A 24,782-nucleotide genomic window follows, 5' to 3' on the forward strand; every position below is an offset into this window, starting at 1 on the left:
AGTAAACATAAAATCTTTCAAATCGGTTCATAAATGAAGATATTTGAGTAAAATATAAGACTGAATTGGGCCATAGCAGCCTATTAATAATCCATTTTCGTGCAAAATTTAAGTCATTGCTCACATGAAGAACAATCCAACAGACACTTCCACATTTCTCGTATTAGTAGACATTAAACTTTAAACTCTCGATAGCTATAAGTGGAGTTATAAAGTAGACCATAGACAATCCACTGTTCTCACAGTACGGCGGCACCGCTTCAAAATGGAAGAGTCCACAATGAAGGCGGCCAAGCAAGAAATCGAGAGATCTTTGAAGATAGTACTATTCAGCATGCAACGTATAGGGTTCTCGTTCGACAAACCTAAGAATGCTGCCGCTTATTTACTCCAAAAAATCATTTTAGTCGTATCTGTTTGCGGAATATGCCTTCATGTATTCAGTGAACTCGCTTACATACTGTTCACGTTCGCAAGCTCTCCTAGCATTGAAGATGTCGTGCCACTCTTCCATACTTTTGGTTATGGCGCTTTGAGTAAGAATATTTTCGTTAGATACTTTATATTTCAAAAGCTTTTACGGAGTAACTGGTGTTAAATTTTCTAAGGTCCAATGATAACTTTTGACATATTTATCATTTACAGATACAGTATTTATTTATTTCTTTTATTTGCAAGTTTGGGTTAGTATACAGGTCTTAAATTTTAGTATGCTTAAGGTTTGCGCTTGATTTTGTATTAAACCGTATATATAATATTATAAATAAGAATGGAAAGAGCGAGATCTACTTACAATAATGTTATATATGCGAAAATATGTCTTTTAGTTTCTTTGCTCCTTGCATTCAGCTCAACCTTGCTGCACCGATCTTGATGAAATATAGCATATATATCATCACAATTATCATCAACCTATTAACGTCCCACTGCAAGGCACGGGTCTCCTCCCACTATGTGAAAGGTTTGGGCCGTAGTCCACCACGCTGGCCCAGCTGTGCATGGTACTTTTCCGGTAGAGAAAATATCCTAAGTATCCATTTCGAAGATATATATAAATATAAATATATTACGGTAAACATATATTACTGTTATGGCTATAAAAAATCCTAAGCTGAGTATATATTAGAAATATATAAATATAAATATACATTTTGAAATGTATTATCTATTTAATATATTTATAAATTTATATATATTTATATATAGGATATTTTCTATAGCGGAAAAGCACCAGAGTTGTCGTGTAGTCAACATTTTGCATACTTAGAGATAGCTTGCATCCTGAACACGGACTATAGGCTACTTTTTATGCCCGGAAATAAACAGTCACCGCAGGATTGTAGAAAAATATGAAATAAGCAGGCAAAGGCTAGTTAAATATATACAACGTGTAACCTAATTACACAGTACTGTTGAAGGGTGCATAATTATATTTCATAAGGCCTGTAAAATATTCCATATTCACTCTGTAAAAATATTAAATCAAAAGAAGCCTTTTTAATTTTTCATACATACGAATTCAAACCATTTTAAGTGTCGACTTATGACAACCCTATTGAAGATAAAAGACCGATACGCGCATATTACCTACGCTACGTGACGCGTACGGTGTACCCAATAAAGTGATTTTTATTTTGCATGTGATGTTAGGGCTCTATCAGATTTTTTTGAGTATAAAAAATGGCAGTGGTTTTCTCAAAAACTATTAGCGTTTCGGTTTCACAGATACGTCTCAGAGACAGTAAATAATGTACCTCAAAATTCTGTGAAGTAGTATTTCGGTTTTCATTTACAAGTTGAATAAAGTGTTAATGTTAATTAATCGAACGATTTTATTTGAAGGTGTTGCAAAAATATTTGCCTTCTGGTACAAAAAGTCAGTATTTGGAGAATTGGTAGACGAACTAGCTGGTATATGGCCTATGCCTCCTCTGAGTGATGATGCCCAGGAGTTCAAAGATAAAAGCCTTACTGCTTTGCGTATTAGTCATAGATGTAAGTATCTTGTTATTTTTGGAATCTCTCCTTTATTGACTTTCTATTATGTTTTTATCAACTCATTATCGGCCCACTTCGGGGCTCACCGCACAGGTCTCTCATCAGAATGGGAAGGGTATATGCCGTAGTCTACTACTTTGCCCCATTACGGATTGATAGACGTGCAGGTTTCCTCAGGATGTTTTCCTTCACTGTTAAAGCATAGGTTATTTAATGGCAAACATTAAAAACGCACATAAGTAAAAAGTTTTATTTACGTGTCGGGGATATTCAATCCCGCCTAAAAGGTGGCCAAAGCCTTAACAACTTGGCTATAATTGCTTCTATTGTTTTCAATAAATTGTATTAAAACAATATTTGAATATGTGATATTTTTAGGGTACTTTGGTGTGAACATTATGGGAGTGTGGTTTTATAACTTGACGCCGATTATCACGTATTTTTACCGAATTTGGCAAGACCAAGACGCGGTTATCGGATTCGTATGGGCATCTTGGTACCCATTCGACAAGCATCAGCCTATTGCACATATTGCTTGTTATTTATTTGAAATGTACGCAGGTAAAGTTACTGAATTAAATATTTCCTGCTGCTCTTTTTCATTTATCTAGAACCATAATTACTAAATAATTGTAAGCACATACATGTTCTGATCTCACGTTTGCGTTGTTGTTTTTAAACATAAAACCAAAGCAAAAAATAAAGTGCATATACTTTATTTTTTGCTTTGGTTGCGCTCCTTTAAATCTATAACTTACTTATAGGTGTGGCTTGTGTTTGGATAATGGTTTCGTCAGACTTACTTTTCTCGGGAATGGCAAGCCATATTGCACTACTATTGAGGATTTTGCAATGGCGTTTGGAATCTTTTGCATCTACAGAAAAAACGGACGACGAAAACTATGAAGAAATACGCTCTAACATCCAATTGCATCAACGACTTATTAGGTAATGGGATTTCTAACGAGTTACCAAAAGAACGTGTTACAAAAAGACGTAGTTAATACAGTGATAGTAGATTTTTCTGCTATTTAGAAACGTATTGGCGTGTTATATAACCTATTCTGGTTACCAGAATAGGTTATATAACATAGGTTCCATTTCAAGTGCTTTTACCTAATAAAAAATATTTTCTTCTTTGAAATAAATGTTAGTATTGTCACAGTTACCAACATAAATTTATATGTTGACGGCATTTAAAATTAATTTATTGTATCACGAGTATTTTTACGAGTCAGGAATTTGTTGATAGGTAATGGGGTGATATTATGTAGATGGGTATTCTGCACAAATACTGGTGCACTGATCGTTCCAAATAGAGTTTTCTAGAAACTCGAATACCTTTTTCATACTTTAGTCCTTAGCTTGTGAATTTGATTAACGAAAACGATGGCAATCGCACCTAATCCAACATGGCCTATGTTATTATTCCTAGCTAAGAATAAATTATGTAAGCATTCGATAAATTACCTGTTTTATATTGCAGCTATTGTAACAGGTTGGAAGAAGCGTTCTCGCTGGTCAATCTTATTAATATCGTGATGAGCTCCATAAATATTTGTTGTGTCGTCTTTGTGATCGTGGTAGGTATTTTGATTTATAAGTTTTTTTGACGTATATGTTTTCTCCTTCAAAATAAACTACACTTCATTCGAATCTGTAATACACTAATACCTATATAGTTTTTTAAAGAATAACAACATAGCAAAACGTTGTTGTTTTGCAGTTACTGGAGCCGGTATTGGCGATAAGTAACAAATTGTTTTTGGCATCGATACTGATTCAAGTCGGGGCGATGTGCTGGTATGCTGATGATATTCTTCACGCGGTGAGTAAATCTGATTGTACGAGTATATCAGAGAAGAAATATAATATATTCTTGAAAATTTTTACTGTAAAAATTGCTTATTGCCGATGTACTCGTAGTATCATGTTAGAGTTTTGAAATTACTTTTGGCCGCGACTCCAAACGGTACGGTTGGGCTGGTTTTTTGAGAAAGAAAAGCAGCAACTTTTAAACTACCAGTATTTGTATGAAAGGACCGTAACGCTGCGTCAAAAAAGAAATCAAAGAAACATTTTCACTTTGATAATAATTTATTATAATATGCTAAGCTTTAATATGATTAATATATTTTTAGAACGGTAATATATCTGCTGCTGTATATAATAGCGGTTGGTATAAAACCAGCCCTCGTTGCCGGCGCTCTCTTCTCTTCATTATTCTGAGGTATGCAATTTCAAAAAGCCCAGTTGTCTTACATGTTTGACTAGGAATCGTAATTCACGTCAACTTGGCTAAACCACACGCTAGAGGAGCTGCCATTCATTTATCCTTAAACGAGGCATCTTATTGCGAAGACACCAATCTGGTCAAATATGATGCTATCAAAACACAAGCGTTTTTATTAACTGTTAATCTGACTAAATCGCGAATCGCTGTGCTAGACGACCAATCAAACCAACAAGAAACTTCAAACAGTTTCCACGTTGTTCTAGCATCTTCGAAAGGTTGCCTGCCCATCGGTATTCTACAAGATATATTTCGAAAATGTGCTATTGAATAAGTTGCTTTGGTTCCCCCCACATCATTTCACCATCGAAAAGATTCATAAGCATAATATGCACCCTTACAAACGAGGAAACAATGGGATATCAAATATATTTCTACTATGCCATTCAAAGATTTAGACTACCCTTTTGGTTTCCGTTCCATTTATAATGTGATTACCTTCATATCAAGAGTGATAATACATCTTCTAGGCTAGCTCGCTCCTTCTTATGCTGCATTATTACTTCTTATCATTCAGTGCTGTTATACTTGATTGATTTGGAGCGGTGGTAGCCCAGTGAGTAGGACTTGGACTTCACTTTCGGGGGGTCTAGTTCGAATCTCACGTAAGCACCTCTAACTTTTGTAAGTTATGTGTGTTTTAAGCAATTAAAATATCACTTGCTTCAACGGTGAAGGAAAACATCGTGAGGACACCATGCAGGAATACCTGAGAGTTCTCAAAGATGTGTGAAGTCCGCCAATCCGCACTGGGCCGGCGTGGTGAACCAGTGCCTTAACCCCTTCTCATTGTGGGAGGAGACCCGTGCCCTGGGAATGGGTTTATAAGATGATGATGATTATACTTGATTGTAGTCAAGTGCTATAGAAAAAAACTGAAGGTTCTCTATGACATTTAAATCGTTCTACATCGGCAAACCAATTCGAAGCTTTCCCGTTAGAAAATATGAAAAGGTATTAAAATTCAGTCATCATCATCACATCAACCGATAGACGTCCACTGCTGGACATAGGTCTTTTGTAGGGAGTTCCAAGTTCCACGATTCTGAGCCGCTTGGATCCAACGGCTACCTGCGACGCGCTTAATGTCGTCTGTCCACCTCGTTGGGGGTCGACCAACGCTGCGCTTACCAGTACGGGGCTGCCATTCCAGCACCTTGGGACCCCAACGTCCATCCTTTCTCCGAACTATGTGCCCGGCCCATTGCCACTTAAGCTTCGCGACTCGTTGAGCTATGTCGGTAACTTTGGTTCTTCTACGAATCTCCACATTTCTGATTCGATCGCGTAGAGATACTCCGAGCATAGCTCTCTCCATCGCCCGCTGAGTGACTCTAAGCCTTCTTATGAGGCCCATAGTTAACGACCATGTTTCAGAGCCATAGGTCATCACTGGCAACACGCACTGTTCGAAGACTTTCGTCTTCAGGCACTGAGGGATTTCTGACGAAAAGATGGCACGGAGTTTCCCGAACGCTGCCCATCCGAGTTGGATTCGGCGGTTCACCTCCTTCTCGAAATTGGACCTACCTAACTGGATCGTGTGTCCTAGGTATACGTATTCGTCAACAATTTCGAGTGCAGTGTTCTCAACGATTACTGGTTGAAGCGGAACATGAGCATTAGACATAATCTTCGTCTTGCTCATGTTCATTCGTAGGCCAACCTGTTGAGAAGCTCTGCTGAGGCCATCGAGCATCGTATTTAGGTCTCCCAGAGTCTCTGCCATTATGACTACATCGTCGGCAAACCGAAGTTGAGTGATGTACTCGCCGTTAATGTTGATGCCAAGTCCGTTCCATTCCAGAAGCTTAAAGACGTCCTCCAACGCAGCGGTAAATAGTTTCGGGGAGATAACATCTCCCTGTCGCACGCCTCGCTGCAATTGGATTGGTCTCGTAGTCTGATCCTGTATACGAACTGACATAGTGGCGTTTTTGTACAAACACTGCAACACTTGGATATACCGGTAGTCAATTCGGCATCTCTGCAGTGACCTAAACACAGCCCAAGTTTCCACCGAATCAAAGGCTTTTTCATAGTCCACAAACGCTAAGCAAAGTGGCCGGTTATACTCTTCAGTCTTCTGTATAACCTGCCGCAGCGTATGAATGTGGTCTATGGTACTAAAGCCCTTACGGAAACCGGCTTGTTCGGGAGGCTGGAAGTCATCAAACCTACGAGCGAGACGATTCGTAATGACTCTCGAAAACAGCTTGTAGATATGACTCAGCAGCGAGATGGGTCTGTAATTCTTCAACAAGGTATTATCACCTTTTTTGAAGAACAGAACCACCACACTCCTGTGCCATGCCTCTGGCGTTGTGCCTTGGTGAATAACGGAATCAAACAATCGCTGAAGGACTCTCAGTATCGGTTTTCCACCTGCCTTCAGGAGTTCTGCCGTTATTCCGTCATCACCCGGCGCCTTGCCATTTTTAAGCTGCTTGAGAGCCACACTAATCTCGTATAGGCTGACGTCTGGGATATCTTCGGTATAGTGTCGAGTTAATTTGGCTCTAGGATCCTTAGCCAAATCTTCAACAGGCGTCTGTACTGTGGTGTACAACTGTCCATAAAAGTTCTCAACCTCACCCAAGATCTCAGGTTTGGAAGAGACAAGACTACCATTATTGGTCTTCAGTCGCATCAACTGGCTCTGACCGATAGACAGATCTCTAGCGAACACTTTAGAGCCTCTGTTTTGCTCGATGGCATTTTTAATACGCTCTGTATTGAAGTGCCGCATATCACGAGTCTGTGATTTAGAGATCTGCCTATTAATCCGCCGGTAAGCGGACGCGTCTGCTATAGACTGTAGTCTCATCTCTTGCCTCTCCGTCATAAGCTTGAGTGTATTGGTTGAGAACCTATTGGCCTTGTTTCTACGGTGGGCCTTGTAGAATTTGGACCCGACTGTTTGGACAGTTTCCACCAGCCTGTTGTTCAAATCGTCCACAGTGTCGCAACCTGCTAGGCAACCGAACCGGTTCTGTAGTTCTAGTTGAAAGCTCTCGGGGTTTTGAATATGGGCACGAGTAGGCCGGAGTGTAGACTTCACCAGTCTGACTCTTTCAAGTTGAACGTTTATACTCAATGTGCCTCTTACCATACGGTGATCACTTCCGGTTTTAACCCTGTTGATCACAGAGACATCATTGAATACATGCCGTTTGGTCGACATGATGAAGTCGATCTCGTTTCTCGTGGAACCATCGGGGCTTATCCAGGTCCATTTCCTGTGTGGCCGCTTCTTGAAGAAGGAGTTCATCATATAAAGGCCCTCCTTCTCCATGAAGTCAGCCAACATTTGACCCCTGTGGTTCCGTTTCCCATACCCAAATTGCCCCACCCTCAACTCTGAACCAGTTCGCTCGCCAAGCTTCGCGTTGAAATCCCCCATCACAATATTGTAGTAGGTGTTCGAGGCATGTATGGCTTTTGAAATGTCCTCATACAAAACCTCTACATCCTCGTCTGGGTGTGCCGAAGTCGGCGCGTATACCTGTATGACCTTCAACGAATACCGTTTGGTAATTCTGAGTATAAGGTATGCTACCCTGCTCGACACACTTTCGACTTTTACAACATTGTTGACGAGAGACTTGTGGACGATAAACCCGACACCACCCTGTGACTGTTGGTCACCCTCCCGGTAGTAAAACAAGTTGCCGGATTCCAAGATTATCGAGTCCTCCCCCTCTCGCCGGACTTCAGACAATCCTATAATATCCCAGCGCAACTTGCTCACCACTTCTTCCAGCTCAATCACCTTTCCATCGGTCCTCAACGTGCGTGCGTTGTATGTTGCCAGGTCAAGTCGTCGGGGTTGGCAGCGGAATCTCTGCCGGAGATTCTTAACACCCCTTGCCCCGCCGTTACCATAACCGCTGCCAGAGCCAGGAATAGCGGGGCCGCCGGAAACTAGGGGCTGTGGTTTTTTTCTCCTTCCCATTAAAGATATGCCCGATAATGACCACGCTGGGCAGGCGGGTTGGTCATCGCAGGGCTAGACTGATCGCCCCGGCGTCGCTGCTGCCCGACACCGGTCTGTGCCATTTGTTCAGCCTAGCCAATTCGAAGTGGTTATACCGCCACTTGTCGGTCGCCAGAGCCTCGTCGGTTAAACGGCAGGGTGCACCACGTGCAGGTGAGGTTGGCAATTTGGGAGGCTGACTGGTACTAGCCACACCCACTTACACCCCCTTAAAATTCAGTAACAAGATGCATTTCAATAATTACGATTTCTATATCATAAAGTAGAGTACTGCCCTGCTTTCGAATATAATGTAAACATTTATATAAAAAGATATGTTATCTTTACAGATCTCAGAAGCCTATCGCATTCACTGCAATGAAATTCACAAATATCTCACTTAAAACTTACTCCTCGGTAAGTTTTTAGCTTATTATTCGATGACAAATGTAATTTTCTGATCATATTCATTATTTTTTTTACGTTTCAGATATTGACGAGATCATATTCATATTTTGCTCTGCTCTACACTATGTATAGCGAGAAATAAAGTGACAAACACTCTCATCAAAGAAGATATAATATAAACGCATAATTATATTTAGTGGTTAGACATTTCTTAATAAACACAGCTACTACCCTATTCTGCTTAAAACCACTTCGGATGAACTGATTCCTGTGTCCTATGCTTATTTTTCATAATATATAGTGTAAATTTTCATTTTATTATCAAACTTGATTAATTATTATTTGTATAATTTTTCTTTTTAAATTAGCCTAGCTTTGCCTGCCATATGATATAACATTGCCTGTAGGTAGGTAAGAAAAACGATGCGTTCAATAAAGAGAAACTGAGACGAATCGAACAATATCTTATTTATAAAAATACGAATTCTTCATTTAATAATGACTTTAACTTACAGCGTCGTTTTAACCGAACATGGAGGAGATTTGACTGTTTTGTAAAGATATTGTATCGTTTGTAAAGGTGAGTAAGTTAGGATCGCATGGGGGGATACTTTAGAAATCACGGGTAATCCTCAAGTTGTATAGTAGACACACACAAACACACACACACACACACACACACACGGTGAATATATTATGTGCTGTTAAAATCTGCTAATCAAATGAAATTTATTAATGATTCAGTTGTTTGAGTCTAAGAAAGATTATAGTCATTTTTTTCTGTATAGTTTTGCTGGTAATAACGAAATTATATTGCAAAATACTAGCTAAGAAATTTGGCAGGTGCTCTTTCCAAAGGTCTTATATTAAACAGTTAAACAGCTACCTAATTCTATTTGAAAGCAGAGCCACTTGCATCTATCAATCTTTGCCATTGAGAAATTCATAAGTTTTATAGTCACCTCAAGTCGATTAATCTTTTACCACTTCTTAAACTTATGAAATGACAGACATATTATCTGTGACATAAAAGACTATTCTTACGAAATTCCTACTTACAATATGTGACGTACAAGAGGTTGAGGTGTGAAAATGAGGAGGATGCCAAAAAGAATTACCCAGACACGACGGAAAGATTTGTCTTAGTTTCAACGAGCTCCCAGAGGTGCACCGGCGCACTGGTTGTAAGTTGGAGGCCCTGCGTTCGATTCCCGGCAGGGGCGATTTGGGGATTTATAATTTGTGCAATATCTCTGGTCTGGCTTCTGCCGTGGCTAGTTACAACCCTACGAACAAAGACGTGCCGCTTAGCGATTTAGCGTTTCGGTATGATGTCGTGTAGAAACGGATTAATATTTGTTAGCCTACGTATGGTACGTAGGCTAACAAGTAGACTGCATTGTCCCTTACTCCAAGGTGAGGTTGCAGTCAAGGCCTAACTTGTAGCGGCATAAAAAAAAAACTTTGCTATGTTGAGAGTGATAGCAATATGTAAGCTATAAAGTCAACATTAATGACAAAAAAGCTTGATCAGCCTTTCACAGTCGCGAAACAATATGTAATTAACCATAAATAAAAACTAATTGTTATTTCATGCAGATCCATTTATTTTTTGGAGATTGTTCTTTTTATGATGATACAGTATACAGCATTAAGTTTTCGTTTTTTATTATTGCGGGGTATTATATTTTATGATATTCTTGTCGATTTTAAAACAAAAAAAGAAGAAACAAATATAATTACTAGGTGTAAATGTAAATAGATAAGCAATGTTTTAAGTAAAACTTATTAATAAAATGAATGTGAGCATAATAATAAATAATAAATAAATAAATATACTACGACAATACACACATCGCCACCTAGCCCCAAAGTAAGCGTAGCTTGTGTTATGGGTACTAAGATGACTGATGAATATTTTAATGAATTATATATACATAAATACTTAGAAAATACATATAAACACCCAGACACTGAAAAACACTTAATGCTCATCACACAAACATTTTCCAGTTGTGGGAATCGAACCCACGGCCTTGGACTCAGAAAGCAGGGTCGCTGCCCACTGCGCCAGTCGGCCGTCTAAATAGAATGATATTGTTTATTTTTTTGATGTATTGCAAAAAAAAATCCTTAAAAGCACCATATTTATTTGATTGAATATCTTCTGATAAGTATCGGAAGTCTAATAAAGACAGTGAAACCAACCGTTTCGGTGTAAATTGTAAAATTCGATCAAATTTTTGAACAATTGAACTTTGATCTTGAATAACTTTTGAACGCGTGGACAAATCAAAAAATGTTATCAGACCTTTTCATAAAGATTGGAACAGCGATTTATCAGTCAACCAGTCGTTTGAACGGTAGAAAAATCAGAAGAAGCCAAATAAATGTGTTATTCTTATGGGAATTATAAAAATGCGATGAGGACAATCGTAATATTATTATTAAGGGCTCATCTTTTCACAGAATTTTTTTTACACTCAAAATAAACTTTTGAGCCTGTATGGAAAATAAAAACAAAATTCTCACCCTAATAAATACGCCTGCATATCCATGATGATCCATACAGACGTATTTATATTGTATAATTTATATTTTTAAAGCAAAGAACGTCGGCTTACGTCTTTCACATAATTGTTAATCACAATTAAAATAACGGTACGTTCACACGTACCACAACAATACCATAATGCGAAGACAAAATGTAGCGACAGTACCAAAGCTGATACTGTTTTTGCATTTAACGTTTTTGTGTTAGAGCTATAAGTATTAGTCACGAAAATTGACGTACCAAGCAGATGGCCTACAATCTCTTGTTTTTCAGCGTCTGGGTATATATTATAAGTATTTTTGTATATTGTTCATTAAAATGCTCATCAGTCATGTACCCGTAACACAAGCTTACTTTGGAGCTAGATGGCGATGTTTGTAATTCGTAGTATATTTATATTTGCACATGTATATTTATTTAAATACACCGGCATCCACGCCCTTTCAACCGGAACACAGAATTGCAATCATGTTGCTTTACGGCTGAAATAGGAATGACGATTGTACTTCCCCGGACGAGCTCTGTCCAAATTTACTACTATTAAATGTGTGTGCCATTTGCATTGGGAGAATGTTTCTAAATGCGAGTTTTCGTAGAGCAAGTGCCTTGATTCAACGAATTGAGGGACTTCGGAGAGACAATGTTGTTGTAGCGAACATTGTTGCTATTGGTTACGATGCAACATTCTGTTTGTGAAATGGCCGGCTGCTAGTGCGCTTCAAATGGCTTGTAGTTGTATTGTGCAAACGTAGCTTTTATGTATTCGGTATCATCCACAAGGTTTACGGAAAAAGTGGGCCTTTTTTATTTATTTTTATTCAAGTACAAACTTTCCTTTGTACAACTTTCCTTCATGTATCTTATGTTCACAATCACAATTAATGGTACATAAATAATAAATAAAATAAGCTAGCCCTTGACTGCAATATCACCTGGCGATAAGTGATGATGCAACCTAAGATAAATACCTAAATAAATAAATATTCTAAGTCATTACACACATCGCTTTCTAGCCCCAAAGAACTAAGATAGCTCATGAATATTTTTATACTAATATGAACACCCAGACACTGAAAAACATTCATGTCTATCACACAGAGATACATTTCCCAGCAGTGGAAATCGAACTCACGGCTTTGGACTCAGAAAGCTACTCTCTGTCACTGCCTACTGCGCCAACCGGCTGCCCAATGCGGCTGCTGGATGGGCGCGGGCTAACCGATAACCTACTAGGGAGCATGTCACTTTTATTAAACCCATATCTCAAGTCCGTTTCTACGCGACATCGTAACGGAACGCTATATCGCTTAGCGGCACGTATTTTTCGGTAGCCAGCCAAGGCCGAAGCCCCTAGCTCCTGCCGGGAATCAAAGACGGATCCGCCAACTTGAGTTTACCGCTGCGCCAGGAAGGTCGTGAAAAATCCGTCTGAATAAAACTATGCATTATTACAGAAAAATTGTGCCAGCTCATGTGGTCGTTGTGATGTGGTTACGGCTCGTGTGAATCCACCCTAAGCATAGAAAAGTCCCTTAAGTGCCGCCTTGGCTTAAAAGCATAACGAAGGCGCATTTTATGAGTCGTAAGAATCCACAAGAACGGGTCCAAAATTTTTAATTAAGCCGCTTAAGCTTTCACTAAAATTACAACCGAACTGAGCAAGAGTCGGGCATTTTATAGATCTTTGTATAAAATTTGGGCTACGTTCGCCACATTTTAATGCGCCTTCATTATGGTTTAATTAACTTCGGGTACACTTTTAGTCTTAAGAATACTTGCTATTTATTTTATTTAGTGTTTTTATTAAAACAAAATTGGAAATGAAAAAAGCGGAGCGAGGTTCTTTGAAAGTGTTTAACTTATGCGTAACTGGTGTAAAAGTTGGGGTGTGTTTTCCACTCTATACTATAAGTAAGCATTTGACCGCAATAACATCTGGTGGTGTAAAGTGATAATGCAGTCAAAGATGGTAACAGATTAATAGATTAATGGTTTTAACACGACATCATGCTGCAAACTGCCATGCTAACTGCTAAGGGTTACTCTGTTGTCATCATCGACTGCATTATCACTTTACACTACCAGATGTTAATGGTATACCATTAATTGGTTTTAACACGACATCATACCGGAACGCTAAAGTTGAGTTTTGTCAGTAGGCTTGCCGGGGTTGGTAGTGGCCAGAGAAAATTCTGAAATGTTCAATTACATAATGGTCCTTACTTCAAGGTAGGTAGGGAGGTCGACCAAACATGTAAATTAAGTTAAGTTTAGACACTTGCATCCAACAGAATTGACACCAGAATCTTCTCTCTCGCTGGTTTGCTTATTACACCCGCACCCGAAAAATATGGACCGTTCAAAATAAATTTTCGCAGTTGGAAAGCATTTATCATCATTCTTTTCAACTCACTCCGGCCCACTATCCTCCTCCTCTCATCTCTCCTCTCTCCTCTTAGAATTAGAAGGGCTTAGGCCGCAGTTCATCACGCTTGTGAAGTGCAGATTGCTTAACTTCACACTCCTTTGAGAACATTAAGGAGAACTGTCAGGCATGCTGGTTTCCCCACGATCCTAATATTTTTATTGCACGAATTAAAAACGCTCATGTCTAATTCCAAAAAGGTAGATTTGCTTGGTAGGGATTGAAATAGGTACCGAAAAAAACATTTATAGTCAGACTTGATTTTTTGTCCAACTTTGATTAAAATCCGTGCAGTACAACCTGAGACCAGTTTGACCCAAATAACTACTGGAAAAAGCTACAAATAATAGTAGGTACACAAAGAGACAACAGTAGTTCTGATAACAGTCATAGCTTCCCGCGACTTCGAACGCGTAGAATGAAAGAAACGCGAAAGTAGAATTTCCTATACAAACTTTCTTACGGTATTCTACACAAAATACCCTAACCCACTGCCACGCTATTACTTCGTTTGGGCTCCTCAGGGTTGATGCTTGGTGTTTAAGCGCCCACCTCGAGAACCTACCTCAAGAGTTGGGCTATCAAATACAAAAAAAAGATTTTGAGTGTAAAAAGAACCGTTAGCTCCAGTGGGACAAAAACTGTCCTAGACTATCCTACCTTTTCATCGTGGGTAGGTATATTTGCATTTTTGTAAGATTATTTTATTATTCGTTGTAATATCTTAATGTCCTTCAAATATATTCTTACTTCTGCTACTTATCTCACTTCTGATATTTTCCAAGGTACTGTTTTTGAAAATAGGTACATTTGATACTAACAGATAATACCTAATATAGGCAGCTGTCACTTGCATCGCGACAACTTGAACATGGATGACGTAACGGATTTGTGTTTATCCTTGTATTGCATAGTCTCAAATTCTGTTTAGACAATGGGATTATATAACCATTTGCTTATAATGAACCTGTTAATATTTTCAACATAGCAAAAACCCAGATCTGTGGATGAAAATGTAAGTAGCTGCTAGTCAAACAAAGTGGTTTTCTAAAAAGATTGAATTGTATCTTTTTTCGTACATGTTTCATAATGTAAACAATCTTTTCGTAAGTTTTTAGTGTAAGTTTATTTTTAATTGTTAAGAAAATAAGAGAACTACAATAAATTGAAGAAAAAGTTCCATGAATTTTAATTTTAATACGTCTTAGCTTAATAGTATATAATTTACCTTTATAATTTCTAATTATTATAATTGATTAAAGATATTCATTTGTTTAATTTCTAAAAACCAGTGAAACTTGAAAGTGAAACTTTTCAGCAGTAGTTAATCTTACGAGAGAGAAAGTAAGAGCCTAGGCCGCGCATTGAGAAATTTTTCAATCCAGAATAATTGAAGCGAAAAAGTTTTTTATAGTTCTTCTTCTTTATCCATAGTTACACGAGTCTTGACCAACGCATTATTAGGTTATAAGAATTATTCTTATTAAAAAAAACGTAATTACTATTTTAAAGTCATGATTACTGGTCCTTTCTGTCATTATTTGTTATCGTCCGTTTTCTGTATTCAATCTACCTGTTATCTCTTGTTAAGTTTAAAAACTGTTTGGGTATTATTTAATAATAACAACGTTGCTAAATAATAAATCTATAGATTACGGATAGATGGAATATAGAAAATGGACGCAAGTGTGCCCGACTATTAAATAAGTGAACCTGGGTAATCATATTCTGTAGTGGAATTTGAAAGCAGTTTTTGAAAAATCTCTTTTGGATGTATGAAAATGCGTTCATAGAGAAATTGCATAGCTCATTGTGTTATAAGCAATCCCGAGCAATGCATGTTTTATTGTTATTGGAGTGCTTACACATCTTTCTCCATTGTGCCTGTCGGCTACGTGTAATAGTTCTTTATTGCATACATTTTTCCTTGTAACCATAAACCTTCTTCATGAACACGTCAATATTATTTTCCCAACCCGTGCTCGACAAGTCGATGTCAATAGAAAAATAACTGTGGGATATTAAATATAATATATTAATAAATTGCTGTATCATATTTGCCTTTAAAAAATGTTAAAGTCTATCTCAGTATTCGCAAAGTACGATTTCTTCGCTAATAAAGAAAAAAGATTCTCACTAATTAGAAACAAAGTTGATTTCGCGGTAGAATTTGTTCTCTTTTTTACTTGGGTATAGGGTTCTGTTTCTAGATGCCACAGGAATTCTCTTGGTTAATTAACACTAGTTATATACGCATATATTTTTTTTATTAGACCATGTATTTTTTATTCTATACAATCATTCTGAATTTTTTATACCTAGTTTAGATATCTTTTTTTTCCTAATTCTAAGGTTGCTGAGCAGAGATCGCTACTGAGCGTTAAGGCCGCCTTTTGTATTCTGCTTCTATTTTTATGTTTCTTTGTTCTTGCATACGGCTTTTACTTCGTGTGGTGTACAAATCAAGAGTAATAATTAATTAGAGAAGGGGTTTTGTTTATGATAATATGTTTAATATCATACGCAAACACAGCGTGGGTTCTTTAAGAAAGTATTTTGAACCAAGTTGTATTTTAAAGCTAAATAAATATTAAGTCAACTAGTTTCGACAGTTCGAAAAACATTCAACCATTTAACTTGCTAAGGGAGCTGGAATAAATTAAATAAACCTTCCATTCGTTTACATAGAAAGCAATTGACAATAATTACCACAGAGTGCGGTCCTTGAATACTTTATAAATTGGACAATTAAAGCGGCTTTCCGTGCCCCAAAATTAAGCGGTTGTCATTTTTTTGTTTTCTGCTTAAGAAAATGACCAGCTTTATTCGTTCAAAGGGTAAGTCTTTGACGTAAGGGGAACGTCTAAAGTTTCTATAAAATAGACCCATTTATAGTTTGCTATATTTTTGTAATCTATTTTATATTTTATAAATTTAAAATGCATATAAAAAATTTCGGAACCGACAGGATTTGAGCCTGTGACTCTCTGGCAATCGCGGGCTGGCAAATGAGCGCTTTCTTCAATTAAGCTACTATTTTTATATGAATTTTAAATTTATAAAATTGATAATTCCTCCAAGTGTAGGTAAAACAACACTAATAAAAATTATTTTATATTTGTACCGAATTTCATCAGGATCGGTGCAGCGGGTGAACATAAGCATTATTAAACGATTGGAAGTACGTAGTAAATGACGTCGTAGAAAACCGCTAGCAATCAATTGCCTATTGGAGAAACTGAGATTGTTGAGAAATAATAATAACTCAAATCTCTAAATACAGCTAAATTCTAATTAAGCTATTTAATTCTAATAAATTAAATGAAGTTGTAAAATAATATATGGCAGTAACGTAGCAAAAGTTTTTTTTTATAAGTTGGCTTCATATTTTTTGGTCACGTTTTACGTATCAATCAATTCAGTTGCTTTTTACGCTACATATTCTGGTTATATTCACTACCGGTGGAGTGTGGACATACCTTTTAATACTACCTTTAACGTCGCATTTTTCGGATATTTTAGTATAAAAAGTCATTGAATTGAAAATTGAAATCCACTGACCACGAGAATCATAGAACTAAAATATATCCTATTTAATGAGGTTTTATGGTTTTGTTTCATATGTTTTTTTTTATTCGCTATTGAAATTTTAAATAAAAAATAAGCACCTACTTTATTCTTTGCATGTGGGACTTTGGCTTTGAGAGGATACCGTACCATTAAAAGTTTTACATAATCTCCCAAGTGTAGGTGCTTATGTTTTTGTTTTTGCGGTGTTCGTGTAGTACGCTGAACTGCAAATTATTACAAGTTTTTTTTCTTTGACTCGAGATTTGAAACTTATGATTTACGAATTTAACCTTTTATTTGTGATAGAAGGTGTTGACGAGTGATAACATTACTGTACAAGTTTCTACTACTTGTACAGTAATGTTATCACATACATACTTATATAATTATTAAAAGCATAAGTAACTGAGAATACCTGTCAGACAGGCGACTTCGTTTGGAGGGGGATACGGGTATACAACCGATAAAAAGTATTTTAGTAAAATGTTTACAATTTCAAGTAACATATCTGTTTTTTATGTTATAAATTACCTAAAAAATATTACAATTTGTATGTAATATTAAAACTAACCTAAAGAATTTACTGGTCAACTTATTGTCTGGTGGGAGGCTTCGACCGTGGCTAGGTCCTGTCCTACCGACAAAGGCTAAGCGATTTAGCGTTTCGGTACGACATCGCGGAGACACCGATTAGGGGGTTTAATATAACCATACCATCTTAGACTGCATCATAACTTAACTGTTGGTAATGAAGTCTAAGATGAAGTGAATTGTTTTGTAAAAAAAATTGTGTAATCTATGAATGGTGAATTGACGATAGACGTGGTTATATAAGCGTTTAGTTTTTTGTTCCGAGAGATGGAATTAAAAAGAGACTCGTGAAAAGCCTAACAGCTCTTAATCGAATGCTCGAGATACGTTTAATGCGTACTAATATTATAAATGTGAAACTGTGGATGTTTGTTACTCAATCACGCAAAAACGGCAGAACGGATTGGGATGAAATTTGGCATGTATTTAGCCTTTGGCATGTAAAAGAACATAAGCTACCTTTTATCTCGATTCCTTAAGTCAAGTAAGACCCGAGGAAAATTGAAAATTGTTTACGAGCTAAGGCGCGGGCTGGCAGCTTTAAAATTTCGTATGCTATAGAAAAGAACATGTACTTTCTATACCAATCTCTCAAATAGATCCTGTGGGTGGGATTAAACATTGTTATCGAGCGAATCTTTAGATCCAATTCTGATGTCCACGCAGACGAAGTCGCGGGCAGAAGCTAGTTATTAATTAGATTTATCGATAAATATTTTTACGGAAATATTTTTAAAAGAAAGTTGCAAGACATCAAGAGTTGATGAGGCGAGCTTGCGCTGTAATTGCGTGTCGTCTGAGTAGAGCGATATCCCTGCAACAAGGATCTTAGTAGATCGTCAAGAGGTAAACTTCGCTTTAATCTCTCTGCGAGTAACTTAATATCTCGGCAGCCACACCCTTATTTGCTGTTATGTAGAAAATTTTAAATGCAGGGAGATGCACTTTGTTGAGATTTGAGAGCTACGAGTTTTAGAGCAGGAGGGTACCTACTTTGTCTTTGAGTGACATTATATTATTAAATAGATGAGAGAATATTGCCCACGAGCACGCCCGGTTTTATTTTTAATTTTTAAAGAAACCCGCGGGATCCCCGGGCTAAATATAACCAAGATATATCCATGCAAAGTTTCGTAATATTTGTTTAGCTGTTAAAAGGTATACAATACATGGATTGAATAAACAAATGTTTAATGATTGTAAATTCATTAAAAAAAAGTAATTGTTAAATGATAGCACTTCTTTCTCAAGTTTTGATGGGCAGAATAAAAAAAATACCTCCTATTCTAACTTAAAGTGGTATCCGAGTTGTTACGATTTCAGATACACTTTCGGGGAGCCGAGTTCGAATCCCAGCACCTCTAACTTTCGCAAGTTATGTGCATTTTAAGCAATTAAAATATTACTTGCTTTAACGGTGAAGGGAAACATTGTGGAGAAACCGGCATGCCTCGCTGCCGGCAGAGTCCTCCATAATGTTCTTAAAGGCGTCTGGAGTCCACCAATACACACTAGGGCAGCTTGGTGGACTACTGCCTAACTAAAAGGATTTCTGGGTCCTGAAGCATTTCTGCGGCGGTGAGAAAAGTGGTCCCTACGCAGAATCGTATGCAGCCTTAACTCTTGTTTAGGCTGCACTTTAAATATTATAACCCAAAAAAACCTTTTTGTTAAAGTTGGTCTATACTTAAAATTGACCTTTATAGCCCCCATAGCAAAGTCGCACATCGCCAGAAAAGTATTCATAAATCTCTAATTTATAACTTTAAAAGCTACTTCCTGTAACACTTTCTTAAATATTCCAACGCAAGAGTTATAATTGGACATAAAAGAATATAAAAGATCATTTATTTTCTTTTATGTCCAATAAAATGAAATATAGTCCAGTAAGTATATTTGACAAACTGCCCTCAGCACGTAATATAACATAATAATTTCAACGAACTACTGAAAAAAGTGTTTTGCTACGGAAAACTGTGAAGTAAAACTTCTTTAGGCGCGACTAGGGAGTAACTCAGATTTTTTTCAGACGTCTGTGTAGTTTCCGCTATTTTAAAATAATAATTCGGATTGGTATTAAGTATATGCAATATACTTCACGCTTCTTGACTTATACGCTGGCTCGTGGCGTATAAGTCATCATTTAATTGATAATTTACTCTTTCATCAATAAGTAATGATAAAAGTTACCCGTACCCGTTATAGGGTATGCATAACTCGATTCGCAGTTATGACTTAAGATTTAGTTCAACAGCTTATAGTATTTTGCTTTGGTTAACGCAGCGGGTACATTGTTAGGACAATATTGTGATATAGTATATTATTTCTAATAGTATTTATTATGACTTTTAACTTTGTATGAGTGAAGTTAAGCCAATGAAAATATGATTACGTTGATATAATGTAGGCACAAAATTATTTGCTATATTAAGTATAGCCTTCCGATAGCCATGATGTTACTTTTAGGATGAGAACAAACTTTAACCCCTTTAAGCTTTTGTGTACCCTTAAACAAATCTAAATCTGGTTTCGGTTTGATTGTTGACTCGATTGAATTGATATAATGGAAACCGTAGCCTTCCGAGTATATTTACGGAGCCCTTAATGAAATTGACTTTATTTTAAGCGGAGATTGCTGAATTTTTTAAATATTGAGTAGAACAATTATGTTCAACTCAATAGTATGGTCAAATAGAATCTTGTTTCTGTTAATGGTTAAACGGAAATATAATACAGAATATACTTATAGCAAAATATATAAACCGGCTCGTATCTCTTGATTCTCTAATAATATTTTTTATATCATATTATATCTACGTCTTGCGGTATTTACATTCAATTAGTTAGACAAAGGCTTTTGATAAAGGCTTCATAACGAACTACGAAACAAAGTCAACTCTTGTTATGTTTTAGGGAAAAGAGTTATAGGCATAATATGTTATAGGGAGATTAATTTATCGAAATTTATATATGTTTAATAATAAACTAGCTGTAGTTGCGGCTCTTCGTATATTTTGGTTTTTTTATTCAAAAAATTACACGGAAACCTTATATTTACCCGCTAAGTTTTCCTGCTAATAATATGACCAGGTTGCAAGGTATAAATAATAAATAAGATATTAAAACACTTTAATTCAAACCAAATAATACAAAGCAAGTTAAAAAAATCATAAAGTAACCTAACGCCGAAGGAAGGCTCACTTGTCATAAAATAACGATATACCATAAAATAACATACACTATAATCTAAGGTACACCGAAAGTAACTATATATATATATATATATATATATATAAGTAAAATTATAGTTATATTATTTTGAAAAAATATTATAATTGCGAGTGTGTTAGTTTGTTTGTTTGGTTATTACCCAGATATGTGCTCAACCTGTGTGTATGTTTGTAGCTTCAGTCTCTAGATTGATAAAGCCCATAGGTTAATATTCATCCCGGAAAATTTTCATGGGTTTTACCTTGGCCTCCAACTTGGCTTACCTTATCTTAGTTGGAAATATTGCATAGGAATACTGTCCATCCAATGAAGTCGTCTGCAACATTTAGTAGGTTATAATTATTAACATATTAAAACATAACTTACACATATAGTTTTTGTAAATATAATCTATCTTTATCTATCTTGTTAAGTATCTATTTCTATAGTACCTACTGATATAAACTAAAAAGTCTGAGTAAGAGTAGAAATACGCGGTACAAAACGCGCGTATAGAAATGGTTGTTCTTTAAAGTAGGTAGGTACCTATGTAATGTAAACTAATATTGTTGTGTTTTAAAAAACTGTTGTAATACCATTTTATTTTTTTATATGAATCCACATGAATTTATGCGTGTTATAAAAATAATTTTACTATTAACAAAGCTCTGGACTTATGTTTACTATCGAATAACAGAAGAAAGGCCTTTAAAAGGAGTGATTTAACCGATGTATGATAGATATATATCTCCGATACAGTTCTTGCTTTCTACGTATGTTCATGTTGTACCTACATATTTATAACATCTAAGTGAACATTGCTTAAAAATCGTTACGCGATCGTCGGCGGATAACTTAATTACTTCGGGGATTCAATTTAACCCGAGCCTTGTTCCATGCCCACGCAACACAGATGTACAGAATTTTGTTGATTGAGTTATATTTATTCCTACGATATTTCTGTTTGTGAACTAAATTGAGTGGAAGAACAAATTGCTTTTTCCACTAAAGGTTACGTAAGCTATTGGATTCCTATGAGCAATACCATGGATCGGTATGATTGATTGACTTTACACTACATGTCAGTCACAGAACTGAACCAATTTTTGTTGTTTATTGATCTGTGATGTCAGTAAACACCTACTTACTTATCTACTAGATATTTCTCATCACAATCGTTATATCCGACTGTATTTTGGGTAAGCACAATTTTATTTCATCTATTTTTTAACAACTTATTACCGGCACGTGTCTCCTTCCACAATGATAAGGGTTTAGCCCGTAGTCCAACTCCAAACCAGTGCGGATTGTTGGTCTTCACACGCCTTTGAGAACATAATGGAAAACGCTCAGGCATGCCAGTTTTCTTGCATTATTAAAGCAAGTTATATTTTATTTGCTAAAAACGCACATAACTTAGAAAATTTAGAGTTGCGTGCTGGGATTCCAACTCGGCCCCCTATAGTGTCACACCGCTTTTATTTGCAAGATGAAAAATACTTACAGAAAAATGCTTAAATAATTTTCAGAATTCGAACTTCAATGTTCGCTGTATTCTGGGATAGGTAGTTGACCTGTGAAATATGCAAAACGTTTATACAGACGAATATTGATGTACCAATTATACGGAGAGCCGAATATCCCAATGGACGGAACATGCTCCACTGTTCGAACCGGAAAATGGAAAAATAATTGATGAATTGACGTGAGTGCATCGCCTGACCAATTTTAAGTAGCACATGAAAATTTCTGCACGTAACGCGTCTCCGAGCGTAAAATAATTAAGCAAGAATGGCGATGTAGTAAAAGCTTCATCCTATCGTAGGTTATATTCGTTTTTTCTGAAATTGACGTTTGTTACACATGAAGGATTTAAGGGAAATTTAAGTAGAGCATCATCCGGACTCAGTGGTACGACGAGGAATGACGATTCCTTCTAGTGCCACTGGTGGAATGAGTTGGAGTAAGCGGGATTTACCGTCGACTTCGTGTAATTGACCAGATTCTTGGTTTTTGATGTTTTTTTTAACATATTTTTGTAAGTATAATAAATAAGTAAATAAATATACTACGACAACGTAAGCGTAGCTTGTGTTATGGGTACTAAGATGACTGATGAATATTTTTATGCATAATATAATAAATACTTATAATTTAAATATAAACACCCAAACACTGAAAAACATTCATGTTCATCACACAAACATTTTTCTAGTTGTGGGAATCGAACCCACGGCCTTGGACTCAGAAAACAGGGTCGCCCGCTGCGGCAATCGGCTGTCAAATATATGGATAAATGTGCTGTTCGTGTGTAAATGTAAATCTTATGATATTATATTCAATTAATAATTTGATATTTGACATAGACAAGAGCACAATTTTAATTTGTAGAAATATTTAAATATACTTAGTAATATAATATACCGACAAAATACCAATTTTATAAGAGAGGTTCTCTTATAAAATTGGTATTTTGTCGGTGTCACAGTCGATGCTAAAGGCTATATTTTATGTCATGTAGTTTTTCCGAAGATGGTCGACTATCATGCTTGATGGAAAGCAATGAAGATAGAGAAAAATGTGTATTCGCTCCCGTCTTGATGGTACTGACTCCTTAGGTGGCTGAAAATACATATGCCAAATGAGCATTTCACACCTAAACGATTCGTATGAAACGTAGATGGAAAACACTTATTACAAGTTAATTAGATATTAATTATTTATTTATTATTAACCGCATTAAGAATGTGACTCTTCATGACGTTTCCTTATTTGAAGCTTTGTTTGGAAAATGGTATAATAGTCTATCAGGTCCATTGATTGTTTCTTTTTTCCGGTTGCGCTTTAAACTCTCACAAGATAGGAAAATCAATGTGAATTTGGAAATTTTTTATTTTGGAAAAAAGCAATTGCTAAGTTTCTTGCCAGCCTTCTGAACAAGTGGTAGTGGTGCTTGTAGAGAAAACATTAAAAAAAAAATTATTTCAAACAGTAAGCCTACTTGAAATAAATATTTTTTTACGTTACGTCTTATAATTTCTCAAGATATATTTCCGAACTAGCATAGACTTACACATTGTATTCCACTGGATGTAGACACCCATCGCTTTCAACAAGGGATACGGACGACATGAACGAGTTTCAGGAGTCTCTGGATACAAGCGTCACAAAATCATGTAAATCCATACACAATACCTATATTATGTCCAGCAGTTGACATGTTTTTGAGATGATGACTCAAATGTTTTCAGCTATTGCAATTATTTTATTGAATTGCAACTTACAAAATGAGTTTTCAGAATTAAATAATTTCATTATTTTTAAAAATGATGGCTGAAATTTTTCACTTTATTTCCAAATTCACATTTGAATGAAGCTACTTTGACGTTAGAGATCTTCTATGACACAGTTTCGTACTGCATGTATCTATGTGTATCAACAAAACTATATATTATATTAAAATGCTTGTTGTTGTTACCCTAAACTGCACTATTCAAGTTCTTTGTTCATTATAATTCCTCATCACTTGGGGTCTCAAAGACCTTTTTGTATTGCTGATTCCTAAGAATAACATATTTCCTACCTTCCCCCGCGGATGTTAGTCTAATAAAATAAGTCAAAGTAGAGTCAAGTTTAATCACAAAATGTCAAAACGTCCAGTGTCATAACGTAAGTAGCGTGTTTTATGTTTATACTGGGTCTTTTGGACCCTCCATGCTTGTGTACAAAAAAGGGAAGTCCATAGTTACAGTTGAAT

The 24,782-nt window shown here is 36.4% G+C and overlaps 1 protein-coding gene across 1 annotated transcript; it reads left to right on the forward strand.

Annotated features, from left to right (window-relative positions):
- Positions 1–265: 265 nt before the first annotated feature.
- Positions 266–8,817, forward strand: LOC120623412 (odorant receptor 4-like). Its single transcript, XM_039889433.1, has 9 exons — positions 266–536; positions 1,843–1,995; positions 2,377–2,559; positions 2,763–2,946; positions 3,485–3,581; positions 3,725–3,826; positions 4,140–4,228; positions 8,618–8,684; positions 8,758–8,817. The coding sequence occupies exons 1-9, from the start codon at positions 266–268 to the stop codon at positions 8,815–8,817; spliced, it is 1,206 nt and encodes a 401-aa protein (XP_039745367.1).
- The last annotated feature ends 15,965 nt before the right edge of the window (positions 8,818–24,782 follow it).

The sequence above is a fragment of the Pararge aegeria genome, chromosome 4 (genome assembly GCF_905163445.1).
Source record: "Pararge aegeria chromosome 4, ilParAegt1.1, whole genome shotgun sequence".
Taxonomy (NCBI): Eukaryota; Metazoa; Arthropoda; class Insecta; order Lepidoptera; family Nymphalidae; genus Pararge; species Pararge aegeria.

Excerpts from the sequence above, each read along its gene's own strand:
- LOC120623412 (XM_039889433.1), top strand. The coding sequence starts at position 266 with ATGGAAGAGTCCACAATGAAGGCGGCCAAGCAAGAAATCGAGAGATCT. Across the intron at positions 4,229-8,617 it reads CTTCTCTTCATTATTCTGAG|ATCTCAGAAGCCTATCGCAT; the intron begins GTATGCAATTTC and ends TTATCTTTACAG. Across the intron at positions 8,685-8,757 it reads CACTTAAAACTTACTCCTCG|ATATTGACGAGATCATATTC; the intron begins GTAAGTTTTTAG and ends TTTACGTTTCAG.